Source organism: Astatotilapia calliptera, chromosome 12, assembly GCF_964374335.1.
Source record: "Astatotilapia calliptera chromosome 12, fAstCal68.1, whole genome shotgun sequence".
Lineage (NCBI taxonomy): Eukaryota > Metazoa > Chordata > Actinopteri > Cichliformes > Cichlidae > Astatotilapia > Astatotilapia calliptera.
The window spans coordinates 12,039,389-12,058,314 of record NC_137433.1 but is presented as its reverse complement, the minus strand read 5'-3'; the positions used below and the strand labels follow the sequence as shown (position 1 = coordinate 12,058,314).

The 18,926-nt window shown below is 41.0% G+C and overlaps 1 protein-coding gene across 2 annotated transcripts in view; it reads left to right on the top strand.

The window, feature by feature from the left end:
- Positions 1 to 3,221: 3,221 nt before the first annotated feature.
- The window catches only part of LOC113033131 (histone-lysine N-methyltransferase EHMT1-like), a 74,135-nt gene continuing 58,430 nt past the window's right edge, over positions 3,222 to 18,926 (top strand). The window contains exons 1-11 of one of the 2 annotated variants that reach the window (XM_080308905.1): positions 3,222 to 3,358; positions 5,731 to 6,100; positions 6,207 to 6,342; positions 12,997 to 13,079; positions 13,685 to 13,913; positions 14,055 to 14,200; positions 15,186 to 15,329; positions 16,746 to 17,050; positions 17,179 to 17,262; positions 17,353 to 17,441; positions 17,541 to 17,647. In XM_080308905.1, the coding sequence (XP_080165031.1) occupies positions 3,237 to 3,358; positions 5,731 to 6,100; positions 6,207 to 6,342; positions 12,997 to 13,079; positions 13,685 to 13,913; positions 14,055 to 14,200; positions 15,186 to 15,329; positions 16,746 to 17,050; positions 17,179 to 17,262; positions 17,353 to 17,441; positions 17,541 to 17,647 (1,815 nt within the window). In that variant the 5' untranslated portion in view covers positions 3,222 to 3,236. Of the gene's footprint in view, positions 3,359 to 5,730; positions 6,101 to 6,206; positions 6,343 to 12,996; positions 13,084 to 13,684; positions 13,914 to 14,054; positions 14,201 to 15,185; positions 15,330 to 16,745; positions 17,051 to 17,178; positions 17,263 to 17,352; positions 17,442 to 17,540; positions 17,648 to 18,926 lie in introns of both variants that reach the window. The other variant, XM_080308906.1, reaches the window with a different exon arrangement.

Here is an 18,926-nt window from a genome sequence, read left to right as displayed (position 1 = left end):
TGTTGTAGTTGGTCTCAGCCAGCAACACAGGCCCTGGTCTGTTGTAGATGGCCTCAGCCAGCAGCACAGGCCCTGGTCTGTTGTAGATGGCCTTAGCCAGCAGCACAGACCCTGGTGAGGCTCAGTTGGTGTCTTCTAGCAGCATAGGCCCAGGTGAGGTGTAAATAGCTTAGACCTACGGCAGAAGCCCTGGTCTGTTGTAGTTGGCCTCAGCCAGCAGCACAGGCCGTCTTGTGGTGTAGTTGGCCTCAGCCAGCAGCACAGGCCCTATTGTGGTGTACATGGCCTTAGCCAGCCGCACAGACCCTGATGTGTTGTAGATTGTCTCAGCCAGCAGCACAGGCCCTGCAGCGTTGTAGTTGGCCTCAGCCAGCAGCACAGGCCCTGGTCTGTTCTAGATGGCCTCAGCCAGCAGCACAGGCCCTGGTCTGTTGTAGATGGCCTCAGCCAGCAGCACAGGCCCTGGTCTGTTGTAGATGGCCTCAGCCAGCAGCACAGGCCCTGGTCTGTTGTAGATGGCCTCAGCCAGCAGCACAGGCCCTGGTCTGTTGTAAGGCAAGGCAAGGCAAATTTATTTGTATAGCACAATTCAACAACAAGGTGATTCAAAGTGCTTTACAGAGACATTAGAAACAAAAACAAATAAAAAGCATGATTTAAAATTGATTAAAACAAGCAAACAAACAAACTAACTAAACACACACATTTCACACCTGTTCGCGCGATCTGAACCCTTATCGTAAGGGGAGCTACCAGTCCTTCTGTGGACGAGCTACTTTCTATTTTAAATTCCCTGAATTTAAAATACTCTCTAGACCCAGTCTAGACCCAGTTGGGGAGCTACCCAGAGCTCTAAACCCACTTAACAAACAAACAAACAAACAAACAAACAAACAAACAAAACAGTATATAAAATCAAAACAGATAAAATCAGAACAGTAGATAAAATCAGTAGTTAATGTAAGTTTTGAAATTTAAGCTTAACAAACAAACAAAACAGTATATAAAATCAAAACAGATAAAATCAGAAATAGATAAGATCAGTAGTTAGTGTAAGTTTTGAAATTTAAGCTTAAAAAAGCTTAAAAAAGCTTATATAGAGGCCCTCAGGCCTCTATAAAAGCTTAAAAATTTAAGCTTGTAGATGGCCTTAGCCAGCTACACAGACCCTGGTGAGGCTCAGTTGGTGTCTTCTAGCAGCATAGGCCCAGGTGAGGTGTAAATAGCTTAGACCTACGGCAGAAGCCCTGGTCTGTTGTAGTTGTCCTCAGCCAGCAGCACAGGCCCTGATGTGTTGTAGATGGCCTCAGCAAGCAGCACAGGCCCTGGTGTGGCGTAGATGGTCTCAGTCAGCACCACAGCCCCTTTAGTGGTGTAGATGGCCTCAGCCAGCAGAACAGGCCCTCTTGTGGTCTAGATGACCTCAACCAATTTTCACACTTATCAGTGGCTCATAGCTACCTAACTAGTCCACTTTAAGCATGTTTCCTAATCTGTCACACTTATCAGTAACTCATAGGTATCTTACTAGTCCGCTTTATTCATGTTTCCTTATTTGTCACATTTTTCATTGGCTCATACATATCTAACTAGTCCACTTTATACTTGTTTCCTAATCTGTCACACTTATCAGTAACTCATAGGTATCTTACTAGTCCACTTTATTCACGTTTTCTTATCTTTCACACTTATAAGTAACGCATAGGTATCTAACTAGTCCTGAATATTCTGAATAAATGTGTGAGATGGCCCTCAGGCCTCTACGTCCAGGCTTTGGTGACTACTTGGATTGTCTTATTTAGAGCAATGTGTGTCACTTTGGTTAGTTACTCAACTGAGGCTGATTTTGTTCAGTCTTTTGCTAACTGAACTTTGACATTTAACATGCTAATTGAAGCGTGTAGAGTCTGAGATGTAGCTCTTTTTTTCTGTATTGTACAATCTGATTTAGGGGTGAATTTACTGTGATTTCCACCCCTAGAAAGATTGTCAACTGTGTTGCATGTTTTGAATAATCTTCTTCAGAGTAGACTTCTGGTGTAAGCTAATAGGGAATGAAAAGAACTATAAAAAGCTGCTGTGGTTTTAATTTTCCAAGAGAGGTGTTATGTATTTAGCAATACATTGTTTAGTCACACTATTATTATTATGTTCTAAACAGAAGAACATCAAGTGTGATGTATGTGCGCATTGATCCACCTGTGCTTTTCCATGACATGTTTAATAAAAGTAAGTAACTTTCCACTTAAAGGGTTGTTGTGCCTAAGTAGCTAAGTTATAATGCTCCAAAGACACCTGTAAGCTATTGCCATTTATGTAAACAGAGAACTCGTGTACATTAAAGGTGGCGAATTATACAAGGCATAAAAGCAGCCTGATATCAGATATAAGTGTTACAGGGTAGCACAAAAGAGGAAAGAAATGTAAATCATGCCTATGTGTCTTGACTCAGCATGTGATGACAATGTATCAGAAAAGCTGAGAATAATTACTCTAAAGCAGGGGTCTCAAACTTAAATGAACTCTGGGCCAATGCTGGCACTGTCATCTCATTGGAGGGCCACTTTATGTTCAAGTAGTACAGTAGTGCATTTTGTATTTAACAAAATAAAAATACAGACATTAGTTCAATGAGAGAATCAAACACTAACACAGCCAATCCCTCAACATGTTTGTAATCTCTGCTCATATTGCCTTCATAATAAACTAGGGTGGCCATAGTTTGACTTCCAAAAAAAGAGGACACTTGACCCAGTCAGGAAGAAATTTAATGATACTGTTTGTTTAAAGAAAATTTTAACATATTCAAACGATGCCTTCTCTCTGCGGTTAATGAATGGTGAAAAAAAAAAAAGTCATATAGGCCTTTACAAGTCAACTAGTGCAAAATAGGAGGACGGTTGGACATCTTATTTTTCTTTTCTTTTTTTTGCTTTTTAAAGAACTTAATTTAAGATTGCACTCAACAAGGAACAAATCCTTCCTAACAAAAAAGTAACTTCAGGTAGTGTTTAACTAAAACACAGAATCTTTATTTGAAATAAAGTATGGGATTGTTTTGTAATTATCCAGGAAAACACCGACTTATCAGGGGTAGTGGCAGTATTGCCAGTTTAAAGACTGGCTCGTCTTAGCTGAAATAAATACATACGTCTGGTTAGTGCTACTGAATGAGTTGAGGTCTTCGGCTAATGAAAGCAGAGACTCTGCAACACTTGAAAAAGATTTCACCAAGGATGCAAGTTGCAAGCGCTCCCAATGCGTCACGTGAGCATGCGGGTGGGGCGGAAGTGAGGACCGTAGTCTTCCTGTTCCATCGGTCCCACCTTAGTTTGGACAGCTATGCGGATGAGTGTAGGTAGGATGAAACTCTGCTGGTGTAACTTTTTGTTTTGGCTTTTAGCGCTACAACCTCCGGTTGCCCGTTATCACTCGTGGCTTGCAATGCTTCTCTACGGAAGCGAGCTTTGCACGGCCTTTCTTGCATCTTTAACCCAGTTTGTGTTTCTAATGTATTAGCATACTTTCTGGTCACAGAGCTAACTGTTGACTTCTCTAAAGGCGCTAAAGAACATGTAATACTTGAAAAGCGTGAAGGGTGGTTTTTCAGACACTCCGAGTTGTTTTGTGGTATCTGGAGATTCCTCAAAGACTCCTGTAGCGATCACGACTAAAAAGAATTCGTCCACGAAAGGATTACAAATATTTGATTTCGTTTCCTAACTTAGGCTTTTGCTTCCGAATGAAAATAAAGATGGCAGCCCATCTGCCGCAAGAATAACATGGGAAATGGCATTTCAAAAACGTATTTTGCATGGATTGGATTGTTTGAAAAGGTCTTTTGGGAGTCTCCAAACAACCCCGATACGATAGAAAGTGCCTTTGAATAACATTCAGTAGTTTTCGAAAGTACCCGCTAAGTTTACTTTTAGGATAAACGGTGGTTAGCTCTGTTACCGCTGAGCTGCTATTGGAAACCAAAAAAAAGGGGCACAAACTGACAACAAATATTCGTATTCTTTCTTTACTGCTGCTTTCGAACTTCTGTGTATATAAAAGTTGTTAGAATTCAGTCCTAAGCGAAACACGCAAATAGGCGACGTGAAATATGTATACTGTGTGGTGTGTCACGTGACATGACAAAAATGAATGGCCAGACCCCTTCGGGTCAAAGTTCATTGACATGCAAACGTGATAATTGTGTTTTTGCTGCAATCTCCATTACCCTCTATGTTGAAGGGTATTTGCACTGCTTTTAGTTCGTCTTAAGATCAGATGTCTCAAACTGCATAGCAGTGTAACCTCGAAAAGGAGCGCTAAAAACAACAGTACAATTTAATTCTCTTTAGCTTTATTTATGTAGTGAGTTTACAACAAGCTCAGAAGGCCTTTTGGTAAGGTCACTACATGCATAAGGAACCTTTCATGTAGTCTGTTGATGAATAAAGTCTAACCTGGGGTCCGTTCTTCGTACCTCGCTAAGTAAGTTAGCTGGATTTGATTGTTGACGATTTCGCGTGATCCTGGATCGTTCGGTTCCCCGAAGCTCATCCGGGACTTGCTGTCATAGCAACAGATCCGTAAGCGTAAACCTGCTCGGGAGCAGGCTTGCTTTGTGTAAACAAGATTAGATCGCGGCCACTCAGGTATGTCCGCTTCATTTATACGAAAGCAACAGCGATATTTTACCACTGTTTTACCATAAATAAATATTATCAAAGTAACTAAAGATAATGCAGTATTTGATTCTTTTATTGATTTCATAAAGATACATACAGGTCATTTCCTAAAAAAGGGGAAATGTACTATTAATCATTCTATTTTATGTATTTGATTATTTCAGATGTAATTCATATTTTAGAGTAGTAATAGTAAATTACTTCATGTAAGCAAGATGAGAGACCACGGCTATAAAAGCGAAGGTGGATTTGGGAAGTCTGTATACGCGAGCCACCCATTGCGGAAGGTGCAAGATTGATAAGGAGAGTTTTCAGAATTCAGCGTATATTGCGGGATAGACAGGATCCTTTAGCTCAGCGCGACAGTGTGCTTATAGAGAGATATCGATTTTCCTGTGAGGGTATTATTTACTTAACCAACTTGTTGACGAGGGGGTGCAGGACCACCACCTGTCTTTTTTTGCTCTGCCCTTTTCTTGGTTGCTGTTATAAACAAACAAACAAACAGATTATTTCAGGGTCTCTTTTCAAGAGACTAAAAGCAATATAAGTGATAAATATTACCATTCTGTAGAATATTCTTATATTTCACTTTTACTTGTTCCCATGTTCTAGTGGGTCCTGTTGTGGCTCTAATGTGAAAGAGGATATAATGTAATATAATATAATATAATATAATATGGTGTAATATAATAAATTTACCCTACCGCCTACTGGTGTTGGCCAGAGGGGCCGATGGCGCGATATGGCAGCCTGGCTTCTGTCAGTCTGCCCCAGGGCAGCTGTGGCTACAACCGTAGCTGCCTCCACCAGTGTGTGAATGTGAGAGTGAATGAATAGTGGCATTGTAAAGCGCTTTGGGTGCCTTGAAAAGCGCTATATAAATCCAATCCATTATTATTATTAAATTACTTACTAGTTTAATTTGTCAGCGAGCTCAAAGTTAGCGCGATGATTTGATCTTGGATGTGTCATTTGATCTTGGATGTAGTAAGCGAGGTACGAAGAACGGACCCCAGATGACAGTACTACATGTGATTATTTTGCACAGCACAGCAATGGATCACAGCGCAGCCGATGAGGGTCCTTCTCCCAGCAGACAACCTTCAAGTCCTGCTTCTAGAACACCTGTGGGTGTCAAAGGACAAGTGTCACTGAGCAGTCAAAGGCCCAAAGTATTGATAACTCCCTTTCACAGCTCACCCATAGCCAATGCAGCTTTTCACAGCAAACGGACAGCAACTGGGAATCCTCTGGGCTCTCCTGTCAGCTTTTTTCTGGGCACTGCTGGACGTGTGACCACTCCACTCTTCAGAGAAAGACCTACTGCTGCTGGGAACTCAGAAAGACAGGCTCACAGTTCAGGCTCATCACAGGTGACGCCAGGAAAAAAAGTGCAAGCAAGTCCGTCTACTGACAAGGTAAACAGATTTACTTTGAAATGTTATCAGGCAGTATTTAGAATATCCTGTGTTTATATAATGCACATATAAACTTGATAACATGACATTCTCATCGTCTTCAAAGGGTGCCAGCTTGAAGATGTCAAAGTTGGCTGTGAGAGACTCAGTGAAGTCTGGACCGCTGTTCAACATGGAGCTTCATCACAGCCCCAAAGGCAAAGGAAAGAAGACCGTCTCCACTTCAGTCAAACCTCAGGCTGGTTAGTCCATCCATTCCTTTGGAAACTTAAATTTTTATGAAATCTTTTATTGATTCCAGTTTGCTGCAGACAGATGGCATCATAAGTAACAAGTATGCATCAAAGTGCATGCCACGTTTACTGTTTAAAGGAGTAGGTGAAGAAGAAATCTGTGCATATATATCAAAGGAGCTATGTTTAGAAATGTGTCCAAACAGCAGTTTGCATCTGAGTAAGAATACAGGAATTCTCTATATCTGTGTCCGTTCCCTACCTTTACTTCATCTGAACTACTTACATACTTAACAGATTTTTTGCTTGGAACAAGTGGAAAAGACAAATAATGTTAAAGGCTTTAAGATAGGTAGTTCTTAAATTTTAACTAAAAATTGTTTTCTGTTCTTGTTTTGCAGTTGCCTGTGTGAGGCATTTAGTAAACAGGTGTAAATTGATACTGTGCAGTCAGTAATCATGCTCCAAATATTTTTAAAAAGGCAAATCATTTAAGCCTATATACCCGTATTGATAGAATTTCTTCGTTAACTCAAAAGACACGACGTTGAACTTTCATTCCCAGCGCTTTATTCGTTACGCCATTTTACATACATACAACAACAACACTTCGCGGTCAACAGTACTCTCGCGATATAACAGAAAATAACAAGTTAACAATCTCCCTCTTTCTTTTAAAAAAATAAAAGTATAAACACACCCCTATAAACATTTGTATACATATATGTATATATTTATATAAACAAAAAAAAACTTTTCAAAAGTGCTTTGCTTTACTTAAAGCATACTATCATTGCACACAATAAACAATGGTGCATTTTAATGCAAAGGCAACTTTGTAAACAAACGATTACAGTATCCAGAGTCCTTCATCTAGCGCCTTTAGAAGGGTTAAAGGTGAAACTCCCTTTTTTGTCAGACAATCAGCAAGTTGAGATTTTGAGTCTGACCAACAAACCTGTCTGATTTTCTTGGCTTGTATGAGCTCTTTAATGCTGCTCATTTCTAGCCTCAGTCTCTTCTCTGTAACCTGCTTAGTAGACTTGAGTGCATCAGACATGGAATGATTGTCAGTCACACAGATCAAAGGAAGAGCGTTCAGACTAGTGTTACCAGTTGTAAGCTCAGAAAAAAGTGTTGCCAGGAAGACAGCACTGTCTATTCCATCTGACATGGCAAGAGTTTCTCCTGCCAGTATACTTCTAACCACACGCCTGATTTTTTTTAAAGTGCCAGAAGAGAGGACAAAACTTTCCTCCTTTACCCATAAGGACAATTAATGCCCCTCTTTGAATACTGTCATCAGGAAGGTTGCCAAATGATGAAGCATCACTGAAAACAACCAATGCCAGATCCTCACCCAAGTGCTGAAACTTAAGAGTCACTTTCTCTGCCTTAAGTTTACAGATAACTTTGTTCACTCAGGGCTCGCATAATCGCTAGCCCGACATCCCGAGGCTAGCGATTTTTCCAGTCGGGCTACCAAAATCTATCTCTGCCCTGCCCGTCGGGCTATCATAGGAAGAAAAAAAAATATGTCAATGCTTTTGCATTCTTTCGGAAATGTAGCTGGGTAATTATGTCATTGGCATCGATGAGCCACTGTAAATATGTGACATATTGAAATCGCGTTTGAATTTGCGCTTGTTTTTTGCTTTCACTTTGCAATCGCACGAACTGTGTATAGAGAGCGACAGTACTGATTGGTGAGTCACGATAATTTGCGCAGCAATTCCTCTGACATCGTCTTATCAATCGTTAGCTTACTATGCAAACATGACGAGTGAAATCTCCCGCAGCAAGCTTAAACATGTGAGAGGTTGATCGCGCAGAGAATCGCTGAGCGTTATGTGAGTGCATGTGTAAAAGCAGCAGGATATATATTTTAGTTCTGCTGAGCTAAATAAGACAGGTCAGGGTGAAGAAGTGACAGCCAAAGAAAAGCTTACCACAAAACGGAAAAGTTATGACAAATCAGACTATAAAGCAAAAATAAAGTGCAGCTTTATGGTTTCATGTACAAAAGAATTTTTGTGGCTGCATTATGACGAGCTAAATAATAACCAGGGGTGCAGATGAGTGGTCCGCAGGTGCGCATTCGCTGTCAAAATAAAAAAATGCGGACAAGATAAGAAGTTGCAACGCGTGTTTGCGTACATAAGATTTTCTGGAGGAGGACAGACATTTGTTTAGAACTCATAAAGATGTCGAAGAAGCAAGCTCCTTTAAGCAATTACTTTGGTGTTCCTCCACCGCAAAGGAAATGTCAGAAGGAGTCCGAACCACAAAAGAAGCACGTATTCTCGGAAAAGTGGTTGCAGGAGGTGAGCTGGCTTCAAACAAATGATGAACGCACAGAGATGTGGTGCAGAATGTGCCGTGAAAATCCCACTCTAGCGGACAAAAACACTGCCTTTTATATGGACGCAAACGTGCGTTGCAACTTCTTATCTGGTGCGCGTCTTTTATTTTGACAGCGAATGCGCACATGCGGACCACTTATGTGCACCCGTGTAAATAACATAATGTTCTGCCGGGTGTGTTGTTGGTTTTCCCTCGATTTCTGAGTTGACAAGCGCCTTTGTTACTGGGACCAGTAATTTTAAGAAAGGCCCCCATTAGAACCCATGAGAAATGCAAGAAATGCATTATTGCTCAGTCTGCAATATCTTTCCCAGAACAAACACCAATTGCAAATAACATACTAAAAATAAACCTGAAAATTCTGTTTAGAACAGCGTACTATGTTGCAAAGAGTGAACTACCACTGGCAAAATTTAGCAGTCTTTGCAAACTTCAAAAAGCAAATGGCCTAGATCTTGGTTCCACTTGTTTCTTACCCGTGACTTCAGTGGAAATTTCAAATTCAGGATCTGACACAGACGGATTCATGTTCTACACAGTTCTTACAAGTTCATAGAAATTTCTGTTCAATTAGAACCAAGTATTTGAGTTGATGATTGCAATTTTTATACAATGTTGTAATTTTTTTGATTAATTTTTTGTTTCTGTTACAATATTATACTTTTATGTATCATATTGTAAAGGAAACAAAACAGGAAACAAAACATCAGTCAAAAAATTGCTCTCTTTTTTTATTCGGGCTACTTAAATTTATTTTGGGCTACCAAAAACTGAAGAGTCCCTGCCTGAAGGGCTACCAGGGATTTTGAAATTTTGCGAGCCCTGGTCACTTCATGAATGAAGGAGTTGACGATCTCTGCAGCTTTCTTTCATGAATAGACTGTACAGTTGCATCTTTGATATTAGATCCAAGGCTACATGTGTCAAACATAACATCAGGCCTTGTTCATCAGGCCACATTTTTTTTTGACCTGAGTTGCTCACATTCCGTTTCACTTAAGGAAGCATCCCTCTGTACAGCCCGTGCTGCTTGTAACTGAACCGGTTGTAGGTTGTCAATGTAAAGTTGTTGATGCACCTCTATTACATCATTAACTGTACAAATGTCCATACCAACATAAGAAAAGCTGTCATGTTCTTCACGGCCCACAAGGAAGGTAGATTTCAGTACAGGAATGTTATGAGTTGCAAAGTGACTTGAACCAGCCCAAAGGAAATCATCAATGTGACATGCAAGCACTCCTGTAATCTCAGATTGTTCATTCTGCCAATAGAACACTGCAGGATCAACCTGTGATATTTTACCACCAGTTTTGAACATAATGTCTTTGACCTTATTATACCAATAAAGTGAAGCATGCAAGTCCATAAACACACTTTTTCAGTTTCCATAGAACATTGTCCTTGCCAGCTTCAGGTGGGGGACGAAGATAAATGTCTCTTGACAGTTGCATTCCCTGCAATAAGGCAGATTTAATGTCCATTGAATTTACTCTCCACTTGTTTTGACATATCACAGCTAGCACCAGTCTGAGGGACTCAGACACACATGTTGGAGAGTCTTTCTGTAGTTCTTTAGTATTTACCTCTTCAAACCCCCGTGCCACAAGTCGAGCCTTTGGGACAACACCATTAGCAGTTTCTTTGAGTGTACAGACCCATCTGGTAGACACAGATTTTTGACCCAGGTCTTTCACTTCATCAAACACACCATTACTTCGCCAGCTCTCAATCTCCTGCTGCTTACAACAACAACAACAACAATCTTTATTTATAGAGCACATTAAAAGCCAGGGGCATGCCAAAGTGCTTTACATAAAACAATAAAACAATAAAATGATTTACACTAAAACATCGGAGTCATATAAGTGTGGGATTATGTTCACAGGTAAAAACCACTGATAGGAATAATCTATAGCACACAGCTATAGCAAAGTAGAACTGTACCATCATACACAGTGATAGAGAACATAGACAACGCAACAATAAAATAATAAAATAATTAGCACTATAACGTCAGAGTCATATAAGTGTGAGATTATGTTCACAGGTAAAGACCACTAATAAGAATAAGCTATAGCACACAGCTATAGCAGAGTAAAGCTGTACCATCAAACACAGTGATAGAAAACATTGACAGCGCAGGACAATGCAAAACAACCAGACACATTAATAGAATAACTCACAGAAGCGAGGCGAGAATTTAACTAGTAGAAAAAGCAAGTTCAAACAAATATGTTTTAAGCCGTGATTTAAAAGATTAGCAGAATCAAAGGAAATATCTTTTGTTATGAGTACATCTGCATCTCTGTTTTCAGCTTCAGTGCAAAGACCATCAACAAGTGACATGTCTACAGCTTTCTTTTCACCTTCACTACCATCATGCTCAAGATATTGCACATTGTACCAGTTTTTGTATTGCCCTTTTGCTTTTCCCGCTCTGCCTAGCACTCTGGCTGTGTGTTGAACACCGTTGTCTCTGTTGGTAAAAGTGATCAGCTGTCCTGCCCTTAACTTTACATTTGCAGAGACATGATCAGTGGGTGTAGAGGGCTCATTTGCAGTTTGTGTGACAGACATGTTTTCTGCAGTGTGTGTGACAGACATGTTTTTCTGCAGTGTGTGTGACAGACATGTTTTCTGCAGTGTGTGTTTATCCAGCTCCGTAACTTGTCTCTAGATATTGACTTCATTCTTCCAGCATTCATATGGCCTGGCTTCATCAAGCTTTGGTGGTACTTTGCAATTGGAAACCATCCGCTGCTACCAATGTTAACTCAAAAGACACGACGTCGTACTCTCATTCCCAGCGCTTTATTCGTTACGCCATTTTACATACATGCAACAACAACACTTCGCGGGCAAGAGTACTCTCGCGATATAAAAGAAAATAACAAGTTAACATTCTTTTCCTGACCTGCTAACGTAGGTCACTGTTTACAGAAGACATAAAATTTTTTAGAGCTTAAGTTTTATTTATAATCTGGTATTAAGTTAAAAATGTTTGGAATTTGCATGGTTTTACACCATTAATCAAAACCGTTCTCACGGTGAGAGTTTAATCCACTATATTTTTGAGTTTCACATCAGCAACTTGTATACAAATATTTTCTCCAAAGTTTTTTGTAGTTCTAACTTGAATGGACTGAATTGACCATCATATTTAACAACAGTGTTGGTCAAGTTAGTTGAAAAACGTAAACAGTAACTGATTACTGATTACTTCCCCAAAAAAGTAATCCCGTTACTTTACTGATTACTTGGTTTCAAAAGTAATTAGTTACTTAGTTACTTTTTAAAAACACGATTTATAACCTGAATAGGTGATAAAGCGATAGGTCTTTCAGCCCAATTCTACTTTTTCTGCATAATCCATCATACAAAATGTAATCAAATGGAAAAGTCTCTTTTTTTTTAAACTTGTTTTATCAGTTTTAATCTTTTAACTTTATGCATCAACTAAAAATTAAATTATATGCACCATTCTCTGACTTGAAGAAATTAGTTTAACATTTAAACCTATTTTCTGTACATTCCAGCACATAAAATAAAAATATTTTTTGTGTTTACACTCAGTCTTTCAAATAGATGCAAGTAAAACGCAGCAGAAAATAAATAAAATCAAACACTAGCGGTCCTGTTGCTCTATTTTCACCTGTAAAGCAGGAGTAGGGTAGGCGGAGGTTTACCCTGGTGCAGGTGTGCCGCAGCGGTCAGTGGAAGAATCCGCGAGTTTCTCTGTGAATTTCCCATTACGTTGTTGCGCACTCGGTGCTTGTTTAGGGGTTTTTTTTTCGCTGTAAAAAGAAGTTTTCTTCCTATGCACAACGGACACTAATGTTTTTGTCACTTTTTATGGAATCAAACTCAAAGTAAGGTCAGTACTTCCACGCTTTAAACGCTGCACGCTCATACTATCTCCCCTACATGATATATTATCCATTGTTGATCTGCACACAGCTGTTGTCGCGAACGTCGCACTCGCTTACGTCATTGTCATGAGACATTCTCGCAAAAAAATCACGGTTTTAGTAACGCAGTAACGCAGCGTTCCTACAAGAAAGTAACGGTAATCTAATTACCGTTTTTGCGATAGTAATCCCTTACTTTACTCGTTACTTTAAAAAAGTAACGCGTTACTGCCCATCTCTGTTTAACAATGAGATGTCGCTGAAGTTCATGTGCGTGTGAAGGCAGACAAGCGAATACAGTTGACAGTATAAAATTTCACAGTTTTGACATTCGCAGAATAAAAATGTTTATGGTCAAATATTTTTGGTCTTTTTGTCCCTTTCCTAGGTCTGAAGAGGAAAAAGCGGAAGATGGGAATGTACAACCTGGTCCCTAAAAAGAAGGCCAAGGCAGTTAAACAGCCAGAGAAGGCAGGTCTATTAATTTATTTGCTCACTGACACAAACGTTGACTGGGGGTTTGGTTGAAAAGAGGCACTCTACTAAGATATTACGCAGTTGTTAATACCAAGTGCAGATCTTTGAATCACATGGTGTTGTATGTTTCCCTGTTGTTCTGCATACACTTACAGACATTGTTCTTTTGTATGGTTAAATGTTGTTAATTCATTATTTGTCAGACTGATTCTGAGTGGGACATTGGCATTTTTCATTTGTCACTGTCACGATGTGGTTTTCTTGTTCAACTGTTTCAGAACTTTTGCTATGAAAGGATGTCTACACAGAATTCTGTTTGCTTGTTGCAAATTGCTTTGTAGTTACTGGTCACTCGTTCGCTTCAATTTGTTATCATACATGTCAGTCATAATGTCAATACTTTGCTCTCACTGGTAGTTGAGAAGCTTAATTTGAGACGTGCCCACTGGACTTTGAGGTTGGCAAGTGTTGTCTTCATGGACTTGTTCCTGCAGACTACTTCCAGTTTGGACTAGCCTTTTTTCAAATGACTAGACGTAAATTGTCAGAAAATGTTATTCCTGTCTTTATCAATTTTTTATTATTTTTCTGTGTTTTAGAAAGAGGAGCCTAAAGTCAGAATGGAGAAGAACCAAACTGCAGTTGTTGAGAAACCAGTGAGTCCTCCTGTAACTGTACAGGCTGGAGCAACGACAGCTGTCAGGAGGGAATCGCACGTGGAGGAGATGGAGTCAGGACAAGGGAGCCATGTAGAATACACAGAGCTGGCTTTGGACTGCCTGGACCTGAAAGCTCAGCAGGAGCTTCTCTCACCATCCGTATCAGCAGGTAAGATGAACTTACTGAAGGATAACTGGATTACCTCTAACCTGAAGTCATCACAGCTCCTCTTTTCTTTCTACAATGCTCAGTTTTAGAGTTCACAGGCTTGCTGTGATCTGTATTAGAATAACAGGATTTTGTGTGTAGGTCTGGCAGCATATTCTGAAGTGGCAGAAACAGACTTGGCTGAGGAATTGCCGCTATGCTGCTGTCGCATGGAGACACCTAACAGCAGAGGAGGCCTCTCTGCGTTGGATCAGACCTGCATGGCCATGGAGAGTGCAGATGGAACGGTAAAGATCAACTAGAATAACAAAGACATTCATGGTCTCATTGCCCCTGGAGAAAAAAGCTTCACAGTAAACTATATGAAATAAATTTTATTTGTAAACACATCTTCAGATAAACAATACATGACTTTTTATTTAGCTAAAATTTAGGGTTAGCCAATTAGTGTATGGCAAAACTAAGTACAGCCTTTCTGCTTCGATAGGAATTAAGAGATTAAGTAGTGCTGCTAATCAAATATACTTGATTAGATGACCATTAGTAAGTGTGGGCACCTCTATAAAAGCAGAGGTTTTGGTAAGGCTGGAGCATTCAGCTGTGTTATCAGAAAAATTAGTAATGGTCTTAAAGAAGCAATTGCTGCTGCCCATCAGTCTGCAACGAGTTTTAAGGCCATTTCCAAATAATATAAACTCGTATCATTCAACAGAGAGAATGTCTTTCCATGAGTGAATCTCCCAGTAAATTCACCACAATGGAAGACTGCAGCGGTCAGAGAAATCTGTCTGACAGCTAAAACAGAAAGTCCACAAGTTACATCTCAGACTCTATAGGCCTCAGCATGTTAAATGTTAAAGTTTATCACAGTAAAATTTAAAAATGGCTTGATAGGAAAGGTTTTTAAATGCTATTTTCTCTTAAAAGGTCATGACATCACAGCTTGGCTTTGCTAAGATGCATCTGAACAAAACACACAATTTCTGAATCAATGTCTTTTGGAGAGTTGAGATCAAAGTGCAGATGTTTAGCCTTAATACACAGTGCCACATTTGTCAAAAACCTAGCACAGTGATGGAGAGGTGATGATTTGAGCTTGTTCTGAAGCCACTTTTGTATAACAAAGTATTCTAAAATTAAAAGCAAGACCATCAGCGTGAGAGCTAAAGCTTGGCTGAACTTGTCCTGTCATTCAGCGTGACAATAACCTTGTTTGCATTAATGCTGCATCAGTGTGGTATTCATTTTTTGTGTCTGTGTGTCTCCGCTCAGCTAAATCGCTGTCACAGGCGAGTGATGAAACAGGAAATGATGCGCCCCTCCAACACTGTCCATCTGCTGGTGTTGTGCGAGGATCACCGAGCCGGTATGGTTAAGCACCAGTGCTGCCCTGGATGTGGACTCTTCTGTAGGACGGTGAGCAGACAAAGCACACAAAGCCCTGAGATTATTAATTTACTGCAGTACATGCTCAAATATACTGCAGGACATTTTTGGCTGTTTTTGACTACTTTTGATTTTACCTCTATATTTCACTTTTAAAAACATTTTTCATTTTCACATACTCTATTAGTATATAGTATATTTACTATACATACTATATACCAGAGCTTCCCAAAGTGTGGGGCCTGCCCCCCAGGGGGGGGCGTAGAGCCATTGCAGGGGGGCGCGGTATGAAAAGGGGAGAAAAAAAACAAAAAAATGCTTGGACACTGCTAGCACAGGGCGCCCACACAAACGCATAGCAGGAGATGAAGCATCACTGAATATGTTTCCAAACCAACTTCATTCTAAGCCAAAGACTAGAAAATATGGTGAAGCATATCTTCCCTTTGCCTTCACCTGCACATGTGCCAAGTACGGATGGGTACCGGTAATGGCACCGGTTCTGACATAAACGGTAGTAACCAGACCGAAAAGCAGCGCACATTTCGGTACTTTTTTTTTTTCCCCTGAGATGTCATACACTTTGGATTCTAGCCAATCATTTAACCTTCACAAGGATAGTAGGCGGGCCCACGTACATTCTTTTAGAGCAGAGCTACAGATTAAAAATGCCCAAGGCAAAGAGGTCTAAAGTCTGGCTGTACTTCACAGCAAAAGATGCAAACTCAGCAGCCTGCAGGTGATATTGTGCAAAGGACATTTGCACAGTATCACTGTTTTTCATTTTGTCATTATTGTATGTAGAAAAATTGACTTTAATCCATTTTGGAATAAGACTCTAACATGACAGCATGTGGAACTGTGATGCGCTCGGAATACTTTCCGGATATTCTGTGTATTTACTTTACACATTTAAAGGGGATGCCGCATTCCTCCAAGAGACTCATTTACAGATGTCTGACCTCTCTTCCAGGAAGGTTCCTGTCTTCAAATCAACACAAATTAACACAAAATATTAGTAATCGCTTTGAGTGTATATGTGGCTTGACAAGTGAAAGATGTGGCGATCGTGGCTCAAGAGTTGGGAGTTCGCCTTGTAATCGGAAGGTTGCCAGTTCGAGCCCCGGCTTGGACAGTCTTGGTCATTGTGTCCTTGGGCAAGACACTTCACCCGTTGCCTACTGGTGGTGGTCAGAGGGCCCGGTGGCGCCAGTGTTCGGCAGCCTCACCTCTGTCAGTGCGCCCCAGGGTGGCTGTGGCTACATGTAGCTTGCCATCACCAGTGTATGAATGTGTGTGTGAATGGGTGGATGACTGAGTATGTAAAGCGCTTTGGGGTCCTTGGGGACTAGTAAAGCGCCATACAAATACAGGCCATTTAGAAACGTTTCAATCTGAAACATGTTGAATGTTTCACTGCTGTTCTTCTTAACTTTTATCCCATAGGGCACCTTCATGGAGTGCAGGCCCTATGGCAGCATCTCCCACCGCTTTCACCGTGACTGCGCCTCCATCCTGAAGGACCGAAAGTTTTGCCCCCACTGTGGAGAGGATGCCTGTGGGGCAAAGGAGGTCACAGTCCCCAAGGCTGATCTGTCACCCTCTGTCCCTAGATTGAATCCTGAGTCATTGCTTCCAGCTGCATCTGCGGTGGCTATGCCGGCTTCAGTCCCAAACATGTTACGAATACAGGGGCTCAGAGCTAAAAAGAGCAGTGAGCCGCATAGAGGCAGAGATGAGAGCCCAAGCAGGTAACATAGTGCTGCTTGTGGCCATGACATCTCTTCTCCTCACAGATGAAAAGTAAAGACTAACTTCCTGGATGAAAGGAACTATTAAACGATAAATCAAGCTTACTACTTGTTTTTTTTCTCTGCAGGTTAAAGGATGAGGCTGTGAACACTACAGAAAGACTTCCCAAAGAGTCACTGGAGAGCATTCTGTTGGCACTGGATGATGAGAAGTAAGGTTACCCATGAAATATAAGAGTGACATCAGTGTGGGTATCAAAGTTTACACTTTGAGATAAATGAATAAGCTGTATTCTTTTCAGCCTCAAACCAAAGAAGGTCAAGTACCCCACAAGGCAGCTGTACATTTCTGCAAAGCAGGGAGACCTCCAGAAGGTCATCCAGCTTCTAGGTAGCTCACATATGTTCTCAGAAGAAAATTGGCTTTAGCAACATCAACTCTGGATCTACTTCTTGGCGGCTGTGTAAGACCAAAATTTGTGTGTTACAGTTGATGGGAAGGACCCCAACTTTTTGATGGAGGGCCAAAACAAATGCACCCCCCTTTATGCAGCAGCTGCTGAAGGTCACCAGGAGATCTGTCACATGCTGGTCCAGGTGAGACGATATTAGCTTCACTGCAGACTGTTTGATAAGACGTATTGGAGACATGCTTTTTGGACACCCAAGTTGTAAATGCGATTACTCAAGACAAGGTGATACCTCAGGTGCATCTACCGTATTTTCACGACCATAAGACGCACTGTACTAAAAGGCGCAGTCTCAGTTATGTGTGCCATTACTGTATTTAACACACACATAAGGCGCACTGGATCATAGGGCGCATACAAGTACCGTATGCGTATTTAAAAATAAAGCGGGAGCAAACCTGAGTTCGGTACCTTACTCACATTTTTATTACCAGTAATCGTCATCATCAACAACACACAAGCATACAAGTGTGCATATTTAAAAATAAAGCAGGAGCAAAACAAAGTTTGGTACTCACATTTTTATCATCAATCAAACCCATCGAAGTCCTCATCCTCTGTGTCTGAATTGAACAGCTGCGCTAAATCTCCATCAAACATGCCAGGTTCACTTTCTTCACTGTCAGAGTCACTTTCCGTGCCGTGCGGCTCCTCGGAAATGATGCCAGCTTTTGCGAAAGCTCGAACAACAGTGCCAGCAGACATGTTAGCCCAAGCATCTACAATCCATTGGCAAATTGTGGCGTAACTCGCCCGGCGCTGCCTTCCACTCTTGGTGAAACTGTGGTCTCCATCGGTCATCCATCACTCCCAGGCCGCTCGCAGCCTTACTTTGAACGGGCGGTTCACACCGATGTCCAGCAGTTGGAGTTCCTTTGTCAGGCCTCCCGGAATGACAGCAAGCTCACAGTTAATTTGTTTCACTAGTTTTTTCACATCGGCTGTGAGATGGGCACGCATAGAGTCACAGATTAAGAGCGATGGTGATGCGTGGAAAAAACCACCTGGTCTCCTTACATACACCTCCCTCAGCCACTCTTTCATCATTTCCTCATCCATCCAGCCCTTTTCATTTGCCTTAATGATGATTCCTGCTGGAAACTTCTCTTTAGGCAAAGTCTTTCGCTTAAAAATCACCATAGGCGGCAGTTTCTGTCCATTAGCATGGCAGCCAAGCACAACAGTAAAAGAAGACTTTTCATACCCCGTTGTGCGTATCGCTACCGTGCTGGTCCCCTTCTTCTCCACAGTGTGACTCACCGGGATGTCAAAAGTAGAGATGGACCGATCCGATATTACGTATCGGTATCGGTCCGATACTGACCTAAATTACTGGATCGGATATCGGAGAAAAATAAAAAATGTAATCCGATCCATTAAATATCACGAAAGCACCTCACAAAACT